This window comes from Halichoerus grypus, chromosome 7, assembly GCF_964656455.1.
Source record: "Halichoerus grypus chromosome 7, mHalGry1.hap1.1, whole genome shotgun sequence".
Lineage (NCBI taxonomy): Eukaryota > Metazoa > Chordata > Mammalia > Carnivora > Phocidae > Halichoerus > Halichoerus grypus.
Genome location: NC_135718.1, coordinates 103,907,403 through 103,926,956, shown reverse-complemented (window position 1 = coordinate 103,926,956; position 19,554 = coordinate 103,907,403). Strand labels below are relative to the sequence as shown.

Genomic DNA, 19,554 nt, shown 5'->3' with positions numbered 1-19,554 from the left:
AGGTTCCTCCTACTACTCTGCATCTAAGCTCCTCTATCTTGCATTTATTTTACACATACCTCTTTGTACCTCTAGACTGCAAATTCCTTGAAGATAGGTACTGGTGCTAAGCATTTAGTACACTGCCTTGTACATAATAGGCTTTAAATATAATTGAATTAGGATGGATAAAAGAAAGGGGGGGTAAGTGGGATAAGCAAAGCTGGGGAATGGTAGAGGCAAGTAAGCGAAAATCAGCACTAGAGAGTCATAAAGGTTATGGGGAGAGAGGTGATTACAAAAGCCAGGTAATTCTGAAGAGACTGGTAAAATCGAAAACCTTTATTTCTCTGATGTAAAATTTATTTGTTGTTTTGGTACAAAGAGAAAGGCAAATTAAAGTTCTAATTATCTAAAGCCAAATTTCTGGGTTTTTTTTAAAACAAACTTTCTGTATTTTTAAAATACCCCTCAAGGGGCAGCTGAGTGGCTCAGTTAGTTAAGCACCCAACTCTTGATTTTGGCTCAGGTTAAGATCTCAGGGTCATGAGACTGAGCCCCGAGTCGGGCTCCCTGCTGGGCGTGGAACCTACTTAAGATTCTCTCTCTCTCCCCCTCGCCCTTTGCCCCTCCCCCCACTTGTGCTCTCTCTTTCAAAAAATAAAAAAATAAAAACAAAATACCTTTCAAAATATTTTAATGTGCTCAAATGGGTACCACTTAGAATTTTTATTAAATAATTTGCCTGTCTCTATTTATAGTATCATGAAAATAGTAACAGTACAATATTGTGTAGCCTTTCTATTGACATACATTTTACAAATATTTACTCCAGTCCCAAAATTAAAGCCAGTATGATATTTTCAGCACTAAGTTTTCAGAAAGCTCAGCCTTCTTCCTGTAGTTATAAGAGATCTGAGTCATTCAGCTCCCAATGCCATATTCAAATCATTAGAACACCACATCCCCCTAGTGTGACAAGAACCATAATTTCTCCAACAGAAAAATTAAGCCCTCTCCTTACTGATACTAACTGCTGCTACAGGAATGGCATATGAATTACTTCTATAATCTTTCTGCAAATAGTTAATAAGCTCTCAGTCTTGCTTCAGCTAAAGGAGTTAATTGTTCACACAATGCAATTATAAAGTATCAGGAGCCTAGATTCTGGTCCTGACACTGTCACTTTGTCTCAAGGTCTCAGTTTCCAGAACTACAAATGAGATAGTTCAGTATAATTAAGTTCAAATAACATTTATTGAGTACATTCTCTGAGCAAATATATAATGCCTAATTTGTTGCCAGTCTCCCAAATTTAAATATTTTAATGATTTGAGGTTATTTAATTTTTCCTGCTTGTAATAGACTGAATAAAGAGGACCCAATAGTTAGCACCTTTCTCCTCAGGTCTTTTCCTCAGACACCTACCTCCCCAAGCCCTGCCCACAGACACGTACTTGGGGGTCACAGTTGCTATCAGCTTGCTGGCTTCAACCCAAACCCCAGCACGAGGCTGATAAACAACAGGAGTTTGTCATACTCTGCCCCGACCTGTAATGGGAGCAGTGCCTGAGGAGGAAAAGGGAGATTCAAGCAAGGCCTTAGCCTGAAAAAGAAAGAAAAGATTTTAGCAAGAAAAATATTCACAAACTGTGTGACCTTGGGCAAATTGCTTGACCTATCTTCGATTTTTCTATACTAGAAATGGATCAAATATTACCTTATAGGGCTGGTGTGAGAATTAAATGTATAAATTACATAGTTTTTCACTAGAAAGTGGAATTAACTGCCTTGTGAATCAGTGACCCAATCTGTTCCCACAGAAACCAGTTTACCTGCCAAGCATTAAGGGAATTCTACTTCAGGAGAGGGCAGGCAGTAAATGACCCTATGATCTCTTCTAATTCAAAGAGTCACTGAAAACACGCAGCTGTATCAGCATCACCAGGGTGTGTATCACACACAGGTGGTCACTGTAGTATTTTAGTCTGAATCCTAATCATTAAATTGGCAGCAAAGTGGATTCAGTGGCCACAGAGGCCACACAAACCCTCCTAGACACAAGGACTCTGAAGTAGGCTGTGAATAACTACAGACCATCTACTACTTACTTATGGGAATAAAAGTCCAGAGACTAGAGAGGGCTCACTTCACAACATGGAGAACATCCAAAAAGTGCTGATAATAGTCTCAGGCATGTATAAATGTTCAATAAAAGTTAACTCCCATTACTGCTATTATCACATCATGGAAGAAGTAAACATGAAGACTGATAATATCTCCTTTGGGTAAAGGAATGAAGGAAAGGGTGCTCGGATACACAACTCTAAGGAATATAAAGCTGTAGTCTTTCTAGAGAGTAATTTAGTACCAACTATCAAAAACCAGATTGTGCACACCGCAGTAGTATCTAGAAATCTGCATTTGTGCTTCAGAATATAAGGGTGACTATTCTTTACAATATCCGTAATAGCAAAAAAACAAAAATAGAAATTGCTTTTAGAACCTTCAAAAGAGAACTGGAAAAGTAAATTATGCTATATCCATGCCATAGAATACTATGCAATTAAAAAGAGCAAGAAATAGTTTAACGTAGTGTTCATAATAGATTGTTTAATGAGAAAAGCAAGTTGCCAAACAGGATATACAAAATATTCCTTTTGGAAAAAAAAATCTAAATCATTAAATGATTTTTCCTGGAGAATCAGAATTGGTGGGCAGTCAGGGTCCATTTTATATTTATTTACATTTTTTAACAATAAAAAAAGAGAACAGAAATTCCATATATTTTTGTGTTTGTTTTCTAAGTAATACAAAGTTGCTTATCTTCCCAAATCAAATCAGTGACTGGCTTTACACAGACAATTTTCCAGTAGTTCTGTTAATTTATTTAAATGTCTTACAAATCTGATTAAGCAAATGATTTTCAAAAACCAGTCAAAAAACATTTTAGTTGATTCATGTAGGCAGTAAAACTGAAATGCCAAACATCAACAACATTTGCTAGAAAGAAGTTTATCTCAGAGAAAATCCACTTGGGGTTTTTCTTTTACATTTAAATCATCATTTGTCAATAATAATAATTATTTTAAGAACTCTACACTGTTTCTAACCACTCTCCTCTTTTTATTCGGCTACCATTTAAAATGCTATTATCATATTAAGTTGCAGCCATTGTGAATAAATATTCTTATCTTCCCCTTCACATCCTGGATCTAGATGAACTTTTCAAACACAGGCTTTACTGAGCCACTTAGAAAATATAACTACATGTAAAAATGTTGTAGAAAGATAAATAAAATCAAGTTAAATTTCTATAAAAACTGTGTGGCATTTACTAGTTGCAGTGACCCTTCAAGTACAAAGTTCACTTATCTATCATTTAAAGGTCAGCCCTACTATTAAAAAAGACATTATAGGATTAAATTAAGCCTTCCAATCTCCAGAAAAGTACCAGTGTATAACTTTATTAGAATATAATTGCTTTGCATGTAAATATGTGAGATCCTTGGACATTTGAAACATATTTCATTAAAACAAAACAAAACCTAAAATCCTCAGGTCATGAAGCAATTACTTTGCTTAAAAAAGAAATACCAAGAATGAAATCTTGTACTTACTTAGAACTTTAGATACCAAAGATTTTCCCTGAATTCTCAATTATTCTATGAATTACATTAAGTACGAGAAACGGGTTTCAAGGGCAAAGAGGGCAAAATCCCATCTCAGCTAAACTTTAGGGATTTCAAGTGAAAACATCTTTGTATGTAATAGGAACTCGGAGTAATAAGAAATGTAAGTGCTCAAGTTTTCACGCAAACTTGGTGTAGCACTAGCCTTGGTGCTACATCCGACAATTCTGCATGACCAAATTTTCAACCTCCCTCTTCTCTTCTAATATTCTTTCCTATCCAAATCTTCATCCTATTCTATAATATCTACAGAAAGTGTTCACAGGAAAATTACAAAGGAAGCATTTTGACAATGTCTCTAAGATAAATTATCTAATATTAATCTTCATCGTCATCTTTCAAGAAGTTTGAGACATGAAGCGAGGCAAAGAAGCATCACATTAACTGGCATTCAGGAGAATTTGGGAGTTGGGAAATGTGAAGCTTTTATCACACCTAAGTTAGAAAAACGATGAAAGAGAGCCGCATGCATTTTGGAATAACAGGAAAATAGCACTAAATTAAGGAAGAACTAGGATAACTTTGTATAGGGGTGCTAGTTAACTCAAACTATTTTCTAACTTCTGAAAGGACTATTTTTTTAAAAAATTAGAAAAATATAGAAAGGGAGACATGATCACTTAATTCTTGATACTATATCGTTACATTAATACTGTTTCAGTTAAGGTAATTGGTATACCCACAAAGTACTAAATGAACCAAAATTGACCCCAGCATGAAAACAAAAAAAAAGATGTGTCAAACCCAGGACCCTTGCAGAGCAATCATTCATTTCTATTTGCTTCAAAACATTAAAGATGATTTTTTTTCAAATGCCCAATACAGTTTTCAAAAAAACAATCCATTTTATGAAAAGTGAGAATATACTTACTATATATATAAAAGACTAGACTATATAGTGTACAATTTAAATATAATAGAAATCAGTCCCATACACATTAAATATGTTAGAATCAGATTTCAATCTGCCAAATTCAAGAATCTTATCACTTAAAAAAAAAATACTAGATTCTAGTTAAGGTCAAGATAATAAACTTTCCAGACACAAAAATACTGCTGCAGGAAATGATTACAATGTATTCTTTGTCCAACTGAAAGATTAATTACTCTTTAAAAAGTCATGAATTTTTTTTTTGTAGAAGACATGCAACCTAGAAATGTGAGAATGTAGTTTACTTTCTATTGAATGCTAGATTTTCATTCTTTAGAGGCGCTGTATTTTAAAACATAGAAATTACTCTATGACTGAGGTGGAATAAGATTAGACTCAACAGACTGTAATCATGAATTAAACACCACAATTTTGTATTTCAGGTTTTTAAATGAAATACAAATCACAGGGGAGGAAATCAATACTAAATGCTTTTAAGTTCAGTTGATACGGGACCAAATCATACTCAAGCATCCAATGGTTAGATTATCGTAGGGGAAAACATCAAGAGCCCAAATGATAATTAATCTCACAACACTCAGAATCTAAGCCACACATTTGGCACTTGATTACATTTGGGTCAAATGCAATAACTGTGATGTTTCATAGTATTACGTAATTCCTGAAATGATTTAAAATGCTATTCCCACATAAAACATAAGGAAGTTTAGCCTTAAAATAAGTCCCTCCAAGGAAACAATCACAGTGCTAAAAACATGTATGTACACAAATATTTCTGAAATGAATGAAATTAATATACAAATATGCTTTCATCCAGGCCAAGCTAACCCAGCACTAAGCCTCTGAATATGGCAATTAAAGACAGGTATGACTCATCACCTTTTCCTGTCAATTATTTCCCTGAAATCAGTCATTTTCTATTTCCAGGATGGCACCCTTGTTCAGGCTTTATCTCCTCAAATTAGACATATAATCACAGGTTCTTCACTGTTCCTAACTGCATTTTACATAGCTTACTGCCCACTTAATCTTCCTAACTCAAATCTTTGCTCATGGCATGCCCTCTCTCAAAATACCTCAGTGACTCTCCATGGCTTCATACAGTTAAAGTCCACACTGTTCAGTGTTTTCAATGAGGCCCTCCAAGGCCTGTTCCCCACCTGTCTCTCCAATCTCACACTCACTGTCTCATAGGCACACTGCAAATTCTGCGTGCATCTATACTTCCTGTTTTCACAGATGTCAAAATGCTATGCTTCCTACTTTCTACTCTTCCAAATCCCACTAACGCACTCAAATTTTCCCTGACTTAATCACTTGAAAGTGAAGTAAAGCTACCATTTACTGGTGACCCACTGTGTTGAAATCTCTGATAGGCCCAGCACAGGACAGATACAAGTATGAATAAAGACCCAAGCTTGTCAGAAGGAATTTACAGTCAAGTAAGGAAGAGAAGACACATGTAACTGTAATGTAACACAGAATATCATAAATGTTATTAAAGATAGATAAGCAAAATTATAGTGGACTTCTATATTCAAGAAACAACAGATCACTTCTGACTGGGGATAAGTGACAAAGAAAATGGCATTGAAACTAATAGTTGAACCCTGGCTTCAATAGGCAGAGATGATAAGGGTTTCACAAGTAATGGAAATGGCTTGAGAAAAGACACTGGAAACCCATACCAATAAATGTTCATACTACTCATTTGGCAATTCATCATGTACTCTTTTGAGGAGCTGTTTAGATCATTTTTTTGTTTGTTTGTTTAGCTAATACTGCATATATTTACATCCTAGGGCCTAGTCCAATAGGACATATGAGATATAAACTTATAAAATGAGGGAAGTAATAGTACCTATCTTGCATCATTACATTGACAAGTAAGATAACATGTATGCAAAAGTGGCTGTTACTTAACAGACGCTTAAAAAACGACAGGTTTGCATTATTTTTGGTACATGGCTCTCTGTGATAAGCAGTTCTAAGACTGTCCCCAAGATCCTTGCCTCCTGGGGTGTACACCCTGCAAAATCCCTACCATTGAGTGTAGGTAGAATGTATAAATATGATGGCTGTGACTAGGTTGTGTCATAAGGCAAAGGGGAAGGGACTCTGCAGATATAAGATTCCCAACCACTTTGACTTTGAATTAATTAAAGTGAGACTATCAAGGTGGGCCTAACCTAATCAGATAAATGCTTCAAAGAGGGCTTGGGCCTTCCCTTAGAGTAGATTCTCCTGTGGGCCTTGAAGAAGCAAGCCACCAGGAGTTCTACAGCTGCAAGAAAATTAATTCAGCCAACAATCACTTGAGCTCTGAAGAGAACCCTAAGCCTCAGATGAGACTGAAGTCCTAACTGAAACTCTGGACTGCCGCCTCGTGAGGCCCTGAGCAAAGAACCCAGCTAAGCCATGCCCAGACTCTTGATCCATGGAAAATGTGAGATAATAAATGTGTATTGTTTTAAGATGCTAAATGTTTTGGTAACTTGTTATGGAGCAATAGAAAACTAATACACTCTTTCCCTTCACTTTCTCTTAAACACTTTCCCTTATCAAATATATTTTTAATCATTTTGTTGAAACAGATAATTTAAAATGCAAGAATAAAACAATATTATAAAGTCCTTTCCTCCCTCCCTCCTACCGTCTCCCCCTCCTTCTCTCTCTCTCTTTCATACACACACGCGCGCGTGCGCACACGTACACACAAATTTTATGAAGTATCTGACTGCTAAAGAAATAGTATCTAATGTGTCAAAACTGTTTTATTGGAACATATTTTGCTCATCTACAAGACGGATATAGTAATAGTGCAGACCTTTTAGGGATGATATGAGGATTAAATGAATTAATATTAGCAGGCAATTTAAATCCTTGCTACTGAAAGTGTGGTGTGGAATCTGGTAGGAGATTTTTTTAGAAATGCATATCAGGCCCCATCCCAGACCTAAGAAAAAAGACTTTACTTTAACAAGATCTCCAGGCAATGTATGTACATGTTTAAAGTTTGAGCAGCACTTCTTTTGCTGGTGCTTGCCATACATAAGTGCTATATGATCAGCACATTTTCTTAAAAACTAATTTCTTTTCTATATCCCCTATCTTCTTTTCATTTGAATATAAAAAATTTTCATCTGCAAACTGGTTTCTACAGTAAAAGCTCTTTGTGATTGCCTTTTCTCTAATCAGGCCATGAATTAAGAAATTAGGAGAAAATAAGCCTCTGATTGAGTTTGAGACTATTTTGCTCTTTAGTTATAATGAGTTAGGAGTAGTGTTAGACAGCTAACAGTCACTTAAATCACGGGGAAATTTTTTTTTTAGATAGCATTTTAACCAATCCAAATATAAAAACTACAGATTATACTGAACATAAGAAGTACAACCAGGAGTGAAGCTTACCTAATATTACTGTGACTTTGGTCTTCTACAATTACTTGGGCATGTGTCTTAAAGGAGATCATATTGTATTTCCCATCTTTTGCCTTCACATAACTTACTATCCATGTTACAAGTAACTAAATACAAGTTTTAGGTCAACAAACAGAAAGCCAGTTTGAAATACAGATGAAGCAAAACAAGGGCACCTCACATTTCAAAAGCAGGGGCAATTCATAATATGTAGGAGTGCCTAAAGGAGATAAGGTAATTTTCAAATAATCCCTATAATGTTGCACTGACGGACTTAACTTTCTGCTAAGATTCCTTTGCATTCAAATTAATACCCTTTAACACACTTCATTTTTTGAACAGCATTTGAAAAATATGCAAAGATATCTTAATTCATTTTACTTTAGATCTTTCGCAGGAAATTAAGAGCAATATTAGTCCTTTTAAATCTGTATCCCTTTAAATGACAGGTTAAGGTAAGACAATTTAGAGTGACTTGAACTTCCTCTTTTGCTTTGACAGGCAAATTGTTGAAAATAATTAAATGAAAGAATACTCCAATTCCCCCCAGCAGGAAAACATTTCTACGCCACCTCCAGTTCTAACTTTTGATGTTTGCGTTGACAGAAATGTCAATTACAGAACTAATAATAAAGTATATTGAAAATGTATGAAATGCCTGATCTATTAAAAAAAAGTATTACTTCCTACTCTGTGATTTTTGTAGCTTTTTAAATATAGTGATGGCTAACAGAATTTCAAAAGACGAGGTGACATCTCAAATAGTGAAAAATCATTAAGAACAGAAGCGAAAAAATTTTTAGAAAAACACAAATCTGATGACTTGTTCTTCAGACCATATACTAAGGATGAGAAACTGAAAATTTTATGTATGTTTTTCATATTTTCAAATGCAATCCCAAAACGTTTCAACTGTTTTTCTAATCTTTCTCAGTATTGAATCATTCTGAGGCATTATAAAAGGAGAAACATTCATTTATTATATCTATTATAATAAATATATTTACTTTTAAATTATTTGTTCATTCATTTATTATTATCCCTATTTCCTGAGCAGGCAAGATCTCAATGAGAAGGTGGCAGCTGAAGAAAAATGAGAATGAGGGAAGGGAGGGAACCATGCACCAACCTAAGAACAAGGGTCCCAGCCAGCACTCCAGTCTATGGCAAGCATACACCTGGAGTGTCTGAAGAATAGCAAAAGGACAAGTGTGGCATTTGTGAGGGAGGGAGTAGCAGGGAATGAGGTCAGAAAGGTAAAAATCAGACAGTAAGACTGCACTGAGCCTTGTAAACCTTGGTAAAAAGAACGTTTGGCTGAGTGAAATGAGAAGCCAATAGAGGATTTTAAGGGGAGAAGTAAAGTAATCTGACAAATTTCAAAAGGATGGGTATGGCCGGTGTGTGGAACACGGACTAGGGTGGTAGGGCCGAGGGTGAAAGGAGGAAAACCAGTTAGGAGCAATGGCAATAATCCAGTACAAGAAATGATCAAGTCAGATCTGGATTCTGAGATTTGGAGCCTGGGAGTTGCCACTTGCTGATAGGGGAAGACTAAAAGCTTAATCCTGCAAGAACCAGTCTTCAGCTATTTACTCCACTTGGAACACAGCTGCTCTCCATTGAATAGAAAAGAAAAGCAAAACCATTTTGGAGACAGAACTCTGGAAACACGACTCAGTCATACACATGCAAGGCCTGAGGTCCAGCATGGATATGTGACTAGTTAGGGCTCTCTCTGGTCTCTCCTGAGTGTGTGCTTAGCCTTACACACATACAGCGTCTAACAGACCACCAGTGATATGTACAATCTTATGAAGGCCTACCTACTCCTTAAATCTTGTTCAAATTCTGGCCAATCTGTGGCTTTCCCCAACCAGAATTATGACCTCATGCTATTTACAACACTGGCCTTCCCATCTCTTTGCCACAAAAATCACTACTGTTTCCAACAACATTCCAAAAATACAGGGTTTCTATGTTTGCTCCAAATCAAGTAAACCCCTTCCAGCAGCTAAAGCAAAGCTACTGGTTTTCCTTCTTTCTTTTATTGAAGTATAGTTGCCACACAATATCACATTAGTTTCAGGTGTACAAGACAGTGATTCGACAACTTTATATGCTATGTGGCGCTCACCGCAAGTGCAGCTACCGTCTGTCACCGTACAATGCTATCACTAGACCACTGACTATATTCCCTATGCTTAACTTTCAGCTCCGTGACTTATTTATTCCACAGCTAGAAGCCTGTATCTCCCACTTCCCCTCACCCATTTTGCCCATCTCCCCCACTCCCTCCCCTCTGGCAACCACCAATTCGTTCACTGTGTTTATGGATCTGTTGTTGTAAAGCTCCTAGTTTTCACAGCTTGCCCCACCCTTGTAAAACTACCATGACAATAAGCCAGTGGTGGGAACGAGCAGAATGGGAGCAGCCTCAGGGACTAAAATACAGACCGCTCTTATCTGAGTTCAGTTGTTTTTCTTGAATAGATGCCTCCCAATTTTTTATATAATTTTTCACTTTCCCAAGTCCTGAACTGGCTGGTTTTTGACAATTTTATTGACTTTTATCATTGCTTTTTGTAAGTGGATTCACCAAGCTCCTTTACTCAGCCATTCTGCATTGAATACTTTTTAAATGTAATTTGCCTGAGCAACCTACTAAAAAAAAATGTCACAGAAAATATTTTGAAACATCTCTAAGTACAGAAACTGCCAGTACACTAAAATAGTAATTTTTTACAATTTTAGAAAGAAAATAGTAATTTTCTTTTGACTGTTAACATGCCTTTGTTGAAGAGCTTACTCAGGTGGACTTAAGTGGAAAAAGCCTCTAAGCAGAGTAAACAGCATTTGCAAAGACACAGAAGCACGTCAGGAAACTGTACTGTTACAAATTCAGTAGCTAATCCCTCTATTTTAGCTCTTCCTTTCCAACTACAGATGAGCTCGAATTTCTTACCCCTTTCTTGGCCTAATATAACCCAATGTTTTAATCCAATCTCTTTCCTCTTCTCACCAACTTTCTTGAAAGGTTAAGAACACTGTTCCCCCCTCCTCAATCCACTACAATGAGGCTGTATTTCCCAACTTCGGTAAAATCACCAACACAGAGGTTCAGGACTTCTAAAATTTACCAAATCCAATCAACAGTTTTTGGTCCTTTCATACTGAACCTCCCTGTTCCATGTGGCAATGCTACATATCACCCCCACCTTGCAAATCTCTACTCCTTAGTCTGTTACTACACTGTCTTAGTTCTCACAATGTTCTGGTCATTTTTCTGCAAATCCTTTAGCTGGGCTTTCTCATCCTGCATCTACCCCTCAAATGTCAGTGATCACTTAAATTCTACTTTTAACCTGCATCTCCCACATTTTCCCCCAAGGAAATTTTAGCCACTCTCATTACCTCATGGTAATGTCTCTCAAACCTTTAACTCCAACTATTAAACTTCTTTCACAATTAAAGACTATTTCTAATAACTGAAAAATAGTCCCACTCTAATGTTCAGTAAGTTCAAACTCATCAATGTCTGAAACAGAATAAATCTTACCCTCACCCTGAAATCTACTCTTCTTCCTCTTGTCTCATTTGTTCGACCAAAATCATCCAGCCACCTCCACTAGAAACGTAGATGTGACCTTTAATTCTTTTTCTTCCCTTCGCTTCTGCTGCCCATGACATACAATTTATAAACCTCTTGATTTTACCTCCAGAATATTCTCAAATGTATCTCTTCTGCCTCTGTTCCTTACATTTTGAAGTAGCCAATTGGACACAACTGTGTGAAAAGAACTCTATCAAAATGACTACATCTGAGGCGCCTGGGTGGCTCAGTTGGTTAAGCGTCTGCCTTCCGCTCGGGTCATGATCCCAGGGTTCTGGGATCGGGCTCCCTGCTCGGTGAGGAGCCTGCTCCTCCCTCTCCCTCTGCCTGCTGCTCTGCCTACTTGTGCTCTCTCTCTCTGTCAATTAAATAAATAAAATCCTTAAAAAATAAATAAAATAAAATGACTACATCAAACATTAAGTTTGATCTCATTATTTTTTATGGCTAATATTCCACTGTATGTACATACTACCTCTTCGTTATCCATTCATCTATCAATGGATACTTGGGCTCCTTCCATACCTCAGGTTTTGTAAATAATGCTGCAATAAACAAAGGAGTGCATTTATCTATTCAAATTAGTGCTTTTGTTTTCTTTAGGCAAATACCTAATAATGGAATTACTGTATCATATGGTAATTCTATTTTTAATTTTTTGAGGAACCTCTACACTGTTTCCCACAGTGGCTGCACCAGTTTGCATTCCCACCAACAGCGCACAAGGGTTCCCTTTTCTCCACATCCTTGCCAACACCTGTTACTTCTTGTGTTTTTTGATTCTAGCCATTCTGACAGGTGTAAGGTGGTACCTCACTGGTGTTTGGATTTGCATTTCCCTGAGAACTTGCAACAACTTGATGGACCTAGAGGGTATAAATGCTAAGTGAAATAAGTCAAACAGAGAAAGATAAATACCATATGATTTCATCTACCTGTGGAATCTAAAAAACAAAACAAATGAACAAAGAAAAAAAGAGACAAAGGGAAAAAAAGACTCTTAAATAGAGAGAACAGGGGTGCCTGGGTGGCTGAGTCAGTTAAGCTTCTGACTTCATCTCAGGTCATGATCTCAGGGTCCTGGGATTGAACCCCCCTCAGGCTCTGCCCTCAGCGGGGAGTCGGCTTCTCCCTTTCCCTCTGTCCCTGCCCCCGCCCCTGCTCTCCCTCTCTTCTCTCTCTCTCAAATAAATAAATAAGATCTTTAAAAAGAGAGGGAGAGAGAGAGAGAGAAAGAACAAACTGGTGGTTGCCAGAGGGGAGGAAGGTGGGAAGATGGGTAAAAGAGAGAAAAGGGATTAAGAGGTACAAACTTCCAGTTACAAAATAAGTAAGTCATGAAGATGAAAAGTACGGCATAGGGAATATAGTTAATAAGATGGTTATAACGGTGTTTGGTGACAGATGGTGACTACACTTACCATAGTGTACAATGGAAATGTATAGAATTGTTGAATCATTACATTGTACACCCAACACTAATATAACATTGTATGTTAATTATACTTCAATAAAAGTAAAAATGAAGCTTGTGCCTAATTCAGTAAGATTAAAAAAATGATGGACTTTCCAATGCTCACCTATATGATCTTGAGATCCTGGCAGTGAATGTTTCTGAATATTTTGCTAATTAATAACAAGCTAAACCTGGGATCATTTGGTTTGCCATTTACTTCTCAATGTATCCATTTTCTAGTAATGTTGCTTTCCATAAGCAAGCAGCTCTTCCCTTCAAGGGCATCTGCACAACTTTCAAATCTCTTCACCCCTGAAGTAATTACCACTAAACCAAAACATACCTTTCTAAGCCTTGAATAACATCAAGTAATATGTCAGACAAAATGCATGGAAAATAAATTAAAAGTGTGCTTGAGTGTCTGAAAGACTTCTGTTGAAGAGAATATTTTGGCTTCCAATAGGTTTTTCTACAACCTGTCCTTTAAAGAAGGATGTTTGCTTCTGGCCGACATAATTGAAATATTCTATATCTAAAGGTATTTTTTAATGCACTAGTTGATCTCTATGCTGAAATCACCCTCCAAAAGTGCTTTCACAGAAAACAACACTGTTTGAAAGATAGAGTCTCATGTTATATTTTAATATTAGGTTACATTATAGTCTTCCATCCAAGGTGTATGATATTAGATTTAGAATATGATCTGAAATATGTAAGATCTAAAATATCTTGTCTGTAATATTAAAAATACTACCTTTTAAGCAATTGAGAGTGGAGTTACATCAATTCAGTGATTTAAAAAAGAGTACCTTGATTTTGTAGGTCATGAAAATTCACTGGCTTTAGAGTGAGACTAACATAGGTTTGGATTCTATACATTATTTTTTTTAAAGATTTATTTATTTGTCAGAGAGAGAGAGAGAGCACGCACAAGCAGGGGAAGCAGCAAGCAGAGGGAGAAGCAGGCTCCCTGCTGAGCAAGGAGCCCAATGCAGGACTCGATCCCAGAACCCTGGCATCATGACCTGTGCCGAAGGCAGAGGTTTAACCAACTGATCCACCCAGGTGTCCCAGATTCTGTATATTATTATTAGCCCTTTGACCCCAAATGATAACCTAAAAATTTTTAGTCTATTTCTTCATATGTTATATAAAGATGATAATACTTATTTCTCGGGGCTAATGTGAGTAACATATGAAACTAGATCTATTAAGTATCTAATACATTATTGCCACAAAGCAGATACTTAATCCATGTTAGTTAACCTTCTTTTAAGTTAGTGGACAAAAGCAAGGAATTTTTATTTACTAAATTATACAATGTATTCCTATTGAGTAGCACCTGTCATTCTATTATTTTTGTTCTCTCCCAATTCTAGTGCCATGTATTTTTCATTTCTAAAGAGAATGGCATTTTTGTAAGACATTACCTGAAATCTTGTGTTCAAATTACTTTCTGGTAGAAACTTGTCACACCTGTTTTTTCTTCCTGTGCACGTAGCTCAATTACATTCCCAAACCAGTGCTGTGGTTCTTGTTTACCAGAAAAGAATGTGCTTCTAGGTCTGGCCTAAAATTCTCCTGCACGTGATCTCTGGTCTTTTCCTCTTTGTGTTGGCTGGGAAGGAGATGACCACAACAGTGTTCCTGGGCGTCTAGTATAGAATATAGTGGAGTCACACAATGGAAGTAAGGGCTGAACTCTGTGATCAAGAGAACACTGTGGAAGTGATGTTGCATGACTCCAAAGCAATGACATAAAAGGCACTGCAGTTTCTACCTTGTCTCCTGGATTGCTATCTGGAGGAAGTCAGCCATTAAGCTGTAACGACACCCAAGCAGCCCCTGTGGGGAGGCCTATGTGAGAGGAAGTAAAGTTGCTTGCCAACCACCAGCATCACTTTGGTAATTATGTGAATGGACCCCTTTCAGCCCCACCCAGTGAAGTCTTCAGATGATTACATCCCCAGACAACACCTGACTCTTCATAAGAAACTCTTAGCCAGAACTGCCCACACAAACCATTCCCTAATTCCTGACCTTCAGAAGCCATAAGAAATAATAACAGGTTTTGGGTTTTAAGCCAAAAAAAAAACCCAAAAAAAACAAAAAAAAAAACAGAAAAACCTCTAAACTCTACCTCCAACCAAACATAAAAATTTAAATGGATCACAGACAAATCATTAAGGAAAAAAACTGACAAATTAGACTTCATAAAACTTAAACTTTTGCTCTCCAAAAGACATTGTTCAAAAAATTAAAAGGCAAACTACAAAATATCTGCAAAACATATCTAATAAAGGACTTTTACATATCTATATATACAGAGAGAGAGAGAGATGAAATCTGAAAAATCAATCAGAAAACAACCCAATTTAAAAATGGGCAACAGATCTGAATGGACTGTTGACCAACAAGATATACAAATGGCAAATATCATATGAGAAGTTGAACAACATGATGAGTCATCAGGGAAATTCAAATAATATCACAAGATACCACTATACACCCACTAGAATAGCTAAAATTTTAAAAATTGACAATGCCAAATGTGGTTAAGGATATGCAGCAACTAACTCATATGTTGCTGATAAAGATGGAAAACGATACAATTACTTTGAAAAATAGCTTAGTGGTTTTTTATGAAGTTAAACTACCCTTACCATAAGACTTAGCCAATCCACTCCTAGGTGATTTACCCAAGAAAAATGAAAGCAGATATTCATCAAAGACTTATACTCAAATATCCATAGCAGCCAAGAGCCAACAGCTACAAACAGCTCAAGGGTCCATTAACTGATGAGCAGATAAACAGACTGTGGCACATCTCTACAATAAATTACTACTCAGCAACAAAAAGGAACTATTGATACAACATAGATAAATCTCAAAAGATTTGCTATGTGAGAGATGCTATATACAAAAGACTATGTACTATAGGATTCCTTTTATATGAATTGTAGAAAAGGCAAAACATGGTGACAGAAAACAGATCAGTGGTTGCCAGGGACTACAGGTGAGAAGAAAGGATGACTCTTGTGAAGGGGCATGAGGGAAATTTGGGGGTGGGGGGTGGGTAATGGAAATATTTTATATTATGATGCTGGTAGTGGTTATACAGATGTATCCATTTGCCAAAATTCAATGAACTATACAATTAAAATGGGTACATTCAGGGCACCTGGCTGGCTCAGTCAGTAGGGCATGAGACTCTTAATCTTGAGGCTGCTAGTTTGAGCCCCACGCTGGGTGTAGAGATTACTTAAAAATAAAATCTTATAAATAAATAAATAAATAAATAAATAAATAAATAAATAAATAAAATGGGTACATTCTATTGTATGTAAATTATACCTTCATGAAGTTTTTTTTATTACACACTTAGAATAAGGTCTAGCGTGTAATAAGCACTCAAAAAATATTAGCCAAAAATAACCAGTATCTGTATGGCAACCAAATAAAGGAATGGTTTCATAGAAAGACTGAGAATTCTAAGATGCTTTTTTCAAAGATGATATAAATTCAGAAATTTATTTTTAATAAATCCTACCCTATAAGCAGATAATTTAAGGGCTTAAAGTAAAGATCTACCACTTAGTTCTAGTTTCTATAAAAAGAGTACTAAGCACAGAGCCAAACAAAGTGTGACTCTGGTGAGGTTGATTAGAATCTCTCAGCAGCATTCATGTAGTAAACAGAGCACATACCATGCTATTTCAAAAAAGTGAGTGGTAAAATGATAAAGCAACAACAAAAAACAAGTCAGAACTAAATAATGTCAAATGAGTAGTGGGACATGACCTATCACTAAAATTCTAAAAACACTTGAGAAAAGTTGAAACTTCTCATTAAACACTTCAAAAATATTTGAAATAAAACAGAAAGCAAAACAGCAAATTTAAACAGATGCGTAAGTGGCACTGGGGACTATGCAACCAAGGAACCAATGGACCAAAATCTCTCCTGCATCTAACAGAATCTAGCCTAATAGTAGCAGAGACTAGGAATAATCATCATTCTCCTCCCGCACCTCTCACGCACACACACACACACACCATTGAGGGTTATAAGTAAAGCAGCTATATAAAGAGAGAGAACCGAATAAGTGTCACTTCTTACCCTCTTCTGCTTCATCCTCCTGTGGTGACACTGGACCCCCTCCACTAGTGGGAGTGACTGGTTCCTCCTTCTCAGACTGTCGCTGTAGACTTACTACCTCATATATTGCATCTCCAGCATTGGTGTGCCCTTTTCCCTCAGACTGAGAAAGACATAAACATGTGATTCAATATTAGAAATGTGAAGGAAACGCTAAAAGATAGTATTTCAAGGTTCATTAAAAAGAGCTGAAATTAAGAGTAGCATGTCATGTTTGATCTCCTGCATGTCTTAAGAAAATTTTTAAAGTGTGTTGTTCTCCACTTGATATCCTAAATGATTTATTCTTCTAGTATTATTATCTAATATTATCTAGTATCTAGTATTATCTACTAAACATTGTGGGAGAAATTTTCTTTTTATCAAAAAAACCTGAAACACCACAGATTCTAGGGCAGATATATAAGTAATGCTAGATTTCTAGGACTGACTACACCTTGCACTGAGATAAAAAGATATCAGCTACATCCGTCAAGTATTTCATGGGAGCAGGTCGTTCTTACTTTATAAATGGTTTACATTCTACGGCCCTTTTCTAAGGAGGAAAAAATAAGGCAATTGCCAATTAAACTAGCATAGCCTACAAAGCCCTAGAGAACCTGGCCCCTGCCTCTCTTTCCAGTCTCAGTTCACACCTACAGTTTGTTACTACATTCCAACCACTCTGGCCTTGTTTCAGTTCCAGGAACTTTAAATTCTTTTCCAACTCAAGACCCTGGGACATCCTTTTCTCTCTGCCAATACAGCCTTTCTAACTCCCGTCAGTCTTAGATCTTTATTTTTAATGTCACTCCTACAAACTATCTAAGTTAATTTCCTCATGTTTTTGATACTTTTCATTCCCTGTCCTTCCCCTTCACGGCATTACCACAATGTAATTACACATTTATTATTATATTTATTTGTTTAATGGCAGTCTTGCCACAAGACAGAAGCATCATAACGGCAAGGACTGTGTTGATTCCTCCATCAGAAATAATACAGCACCTGACACAGAGTAGGCGCTCAACAAATATCAGCAGAATGAATGGCTAGACTAATACTACAACATATGAACTTTGTAATCAACTAACCTGGATCTGAATTCAAATTTTACTACTAATAAGATGTGCAGTCTTGGACAAATTACTTAATTTTGCTGAGTCACAGTATCTGTACCAACTAATTCATGATTGATTCATTCAAAGTATCTTAAATACTCTGGACATTTATCAAAGTACCTGAAACAAATTTTTAATAATAATAACACTTACTGTTGTTATTATTATCATTATTTCAATGTTTATAGCATGCTAGGCTCTATAAAACACAAAATAAGAATAATATAGGGCATATGTGGAGATAAAATTATCTCTAATATCTACCTGTACTATAATCCATTTAAATTATAAAAATATAACTACTAATTATTCACTGCTTTCAAGAATTAATTCTGAACCCCAAACTGAATTTTAGGTGCATCTTCAAATCAATTAGCAAATAATAAAAGTTAAAAATTATCCATTAAAAAAAGAAGACGGCCATGAAAAGTTACTAGGTTTAAACCAACCAAATTTTTATTGCATTTCTACTCTACTCAAGAAACAGAGACCTCAATCCCTAGAGCAACCACTAAAATTATCATATAAGGCAATATAGTAAAAATGAAATACTAACTAAATGTTCAAATAATTCAAAAGTTGTCAGGAAAGGAGAAACAAAGTAACAAAAACAGAAAACAAATAATAAAATGACAGATCTAAATTCAAACATATAGTTATATTAAACATAAATGACCTAAACATACCAATTAAAAGACAAAAATTGTCAGATTATATTAAAAACAAGACACCATTGCATTCTCTAAAAAAGAAAAACTTTAAATATAATAAAATAGGTAAGTTAAAGTAAAATGGGGGAAGAAGCTATACCATGAAAACACTAATCAAAAGAAAACTGAAGAGACTCTATCAATATAAGACAAAGTAGACCGCCACGCAAGAAAAAAATCACTAGGAATAAAGAAGGTCGTTAAACAATGTTAAAAGAATCAATTCAACAAGAACACAAAAGCATCTTGTAAGTAAAGTCACCTAACAACTAAACAATATAAAGACTTGATGGAAATGAAAGGAGATGGACAAACCCACATTTATAACTGGAGATTTCACATTCCTCTCACAATAATCACAAAAAAGTATACAAAAATACTTCAAGGTTATAGAAGAATTGAACATCAACAACAGGATCTAGTATTTATAGATCACTCCACAACCCAAAGGCACATTACACATCCTTTTCAAATGCACATGGAACTTTCTCCAAGATAAACCATTTCCTGGGTTATAACACAACCTTTAAGAAA

At 36.0% G+C, this 19,554-nt stretch overlaps 1 protein-coding gene across 3 annotated transcripts in view; it reads right to left on the bottom strand.

Moving 5' to 3' along the window:
- The window catches only part of RABGAP1L (RAB GTPase activating protein 1 like), a 748,424-nt gene that overhangs the window by 565,088 nt on the left and 163,782 nt on the right, over positions 1 to 19,554 (bottom strand). For all 3 annotated transcript variants that reach the window (XM_078077989.1, XM_078077987.1, XM_078077988.1), the window contains exon 11: positions 17,172 to 17,313. In XM_078077989.1, the coding sequence (XP_077934115.1) occupies positions 17,172 to 17,313 (142 nt within the window). The remainder of the gene's footprint in view (positions 1 to 17,171; positions 17,314 to 19,554) is intronic.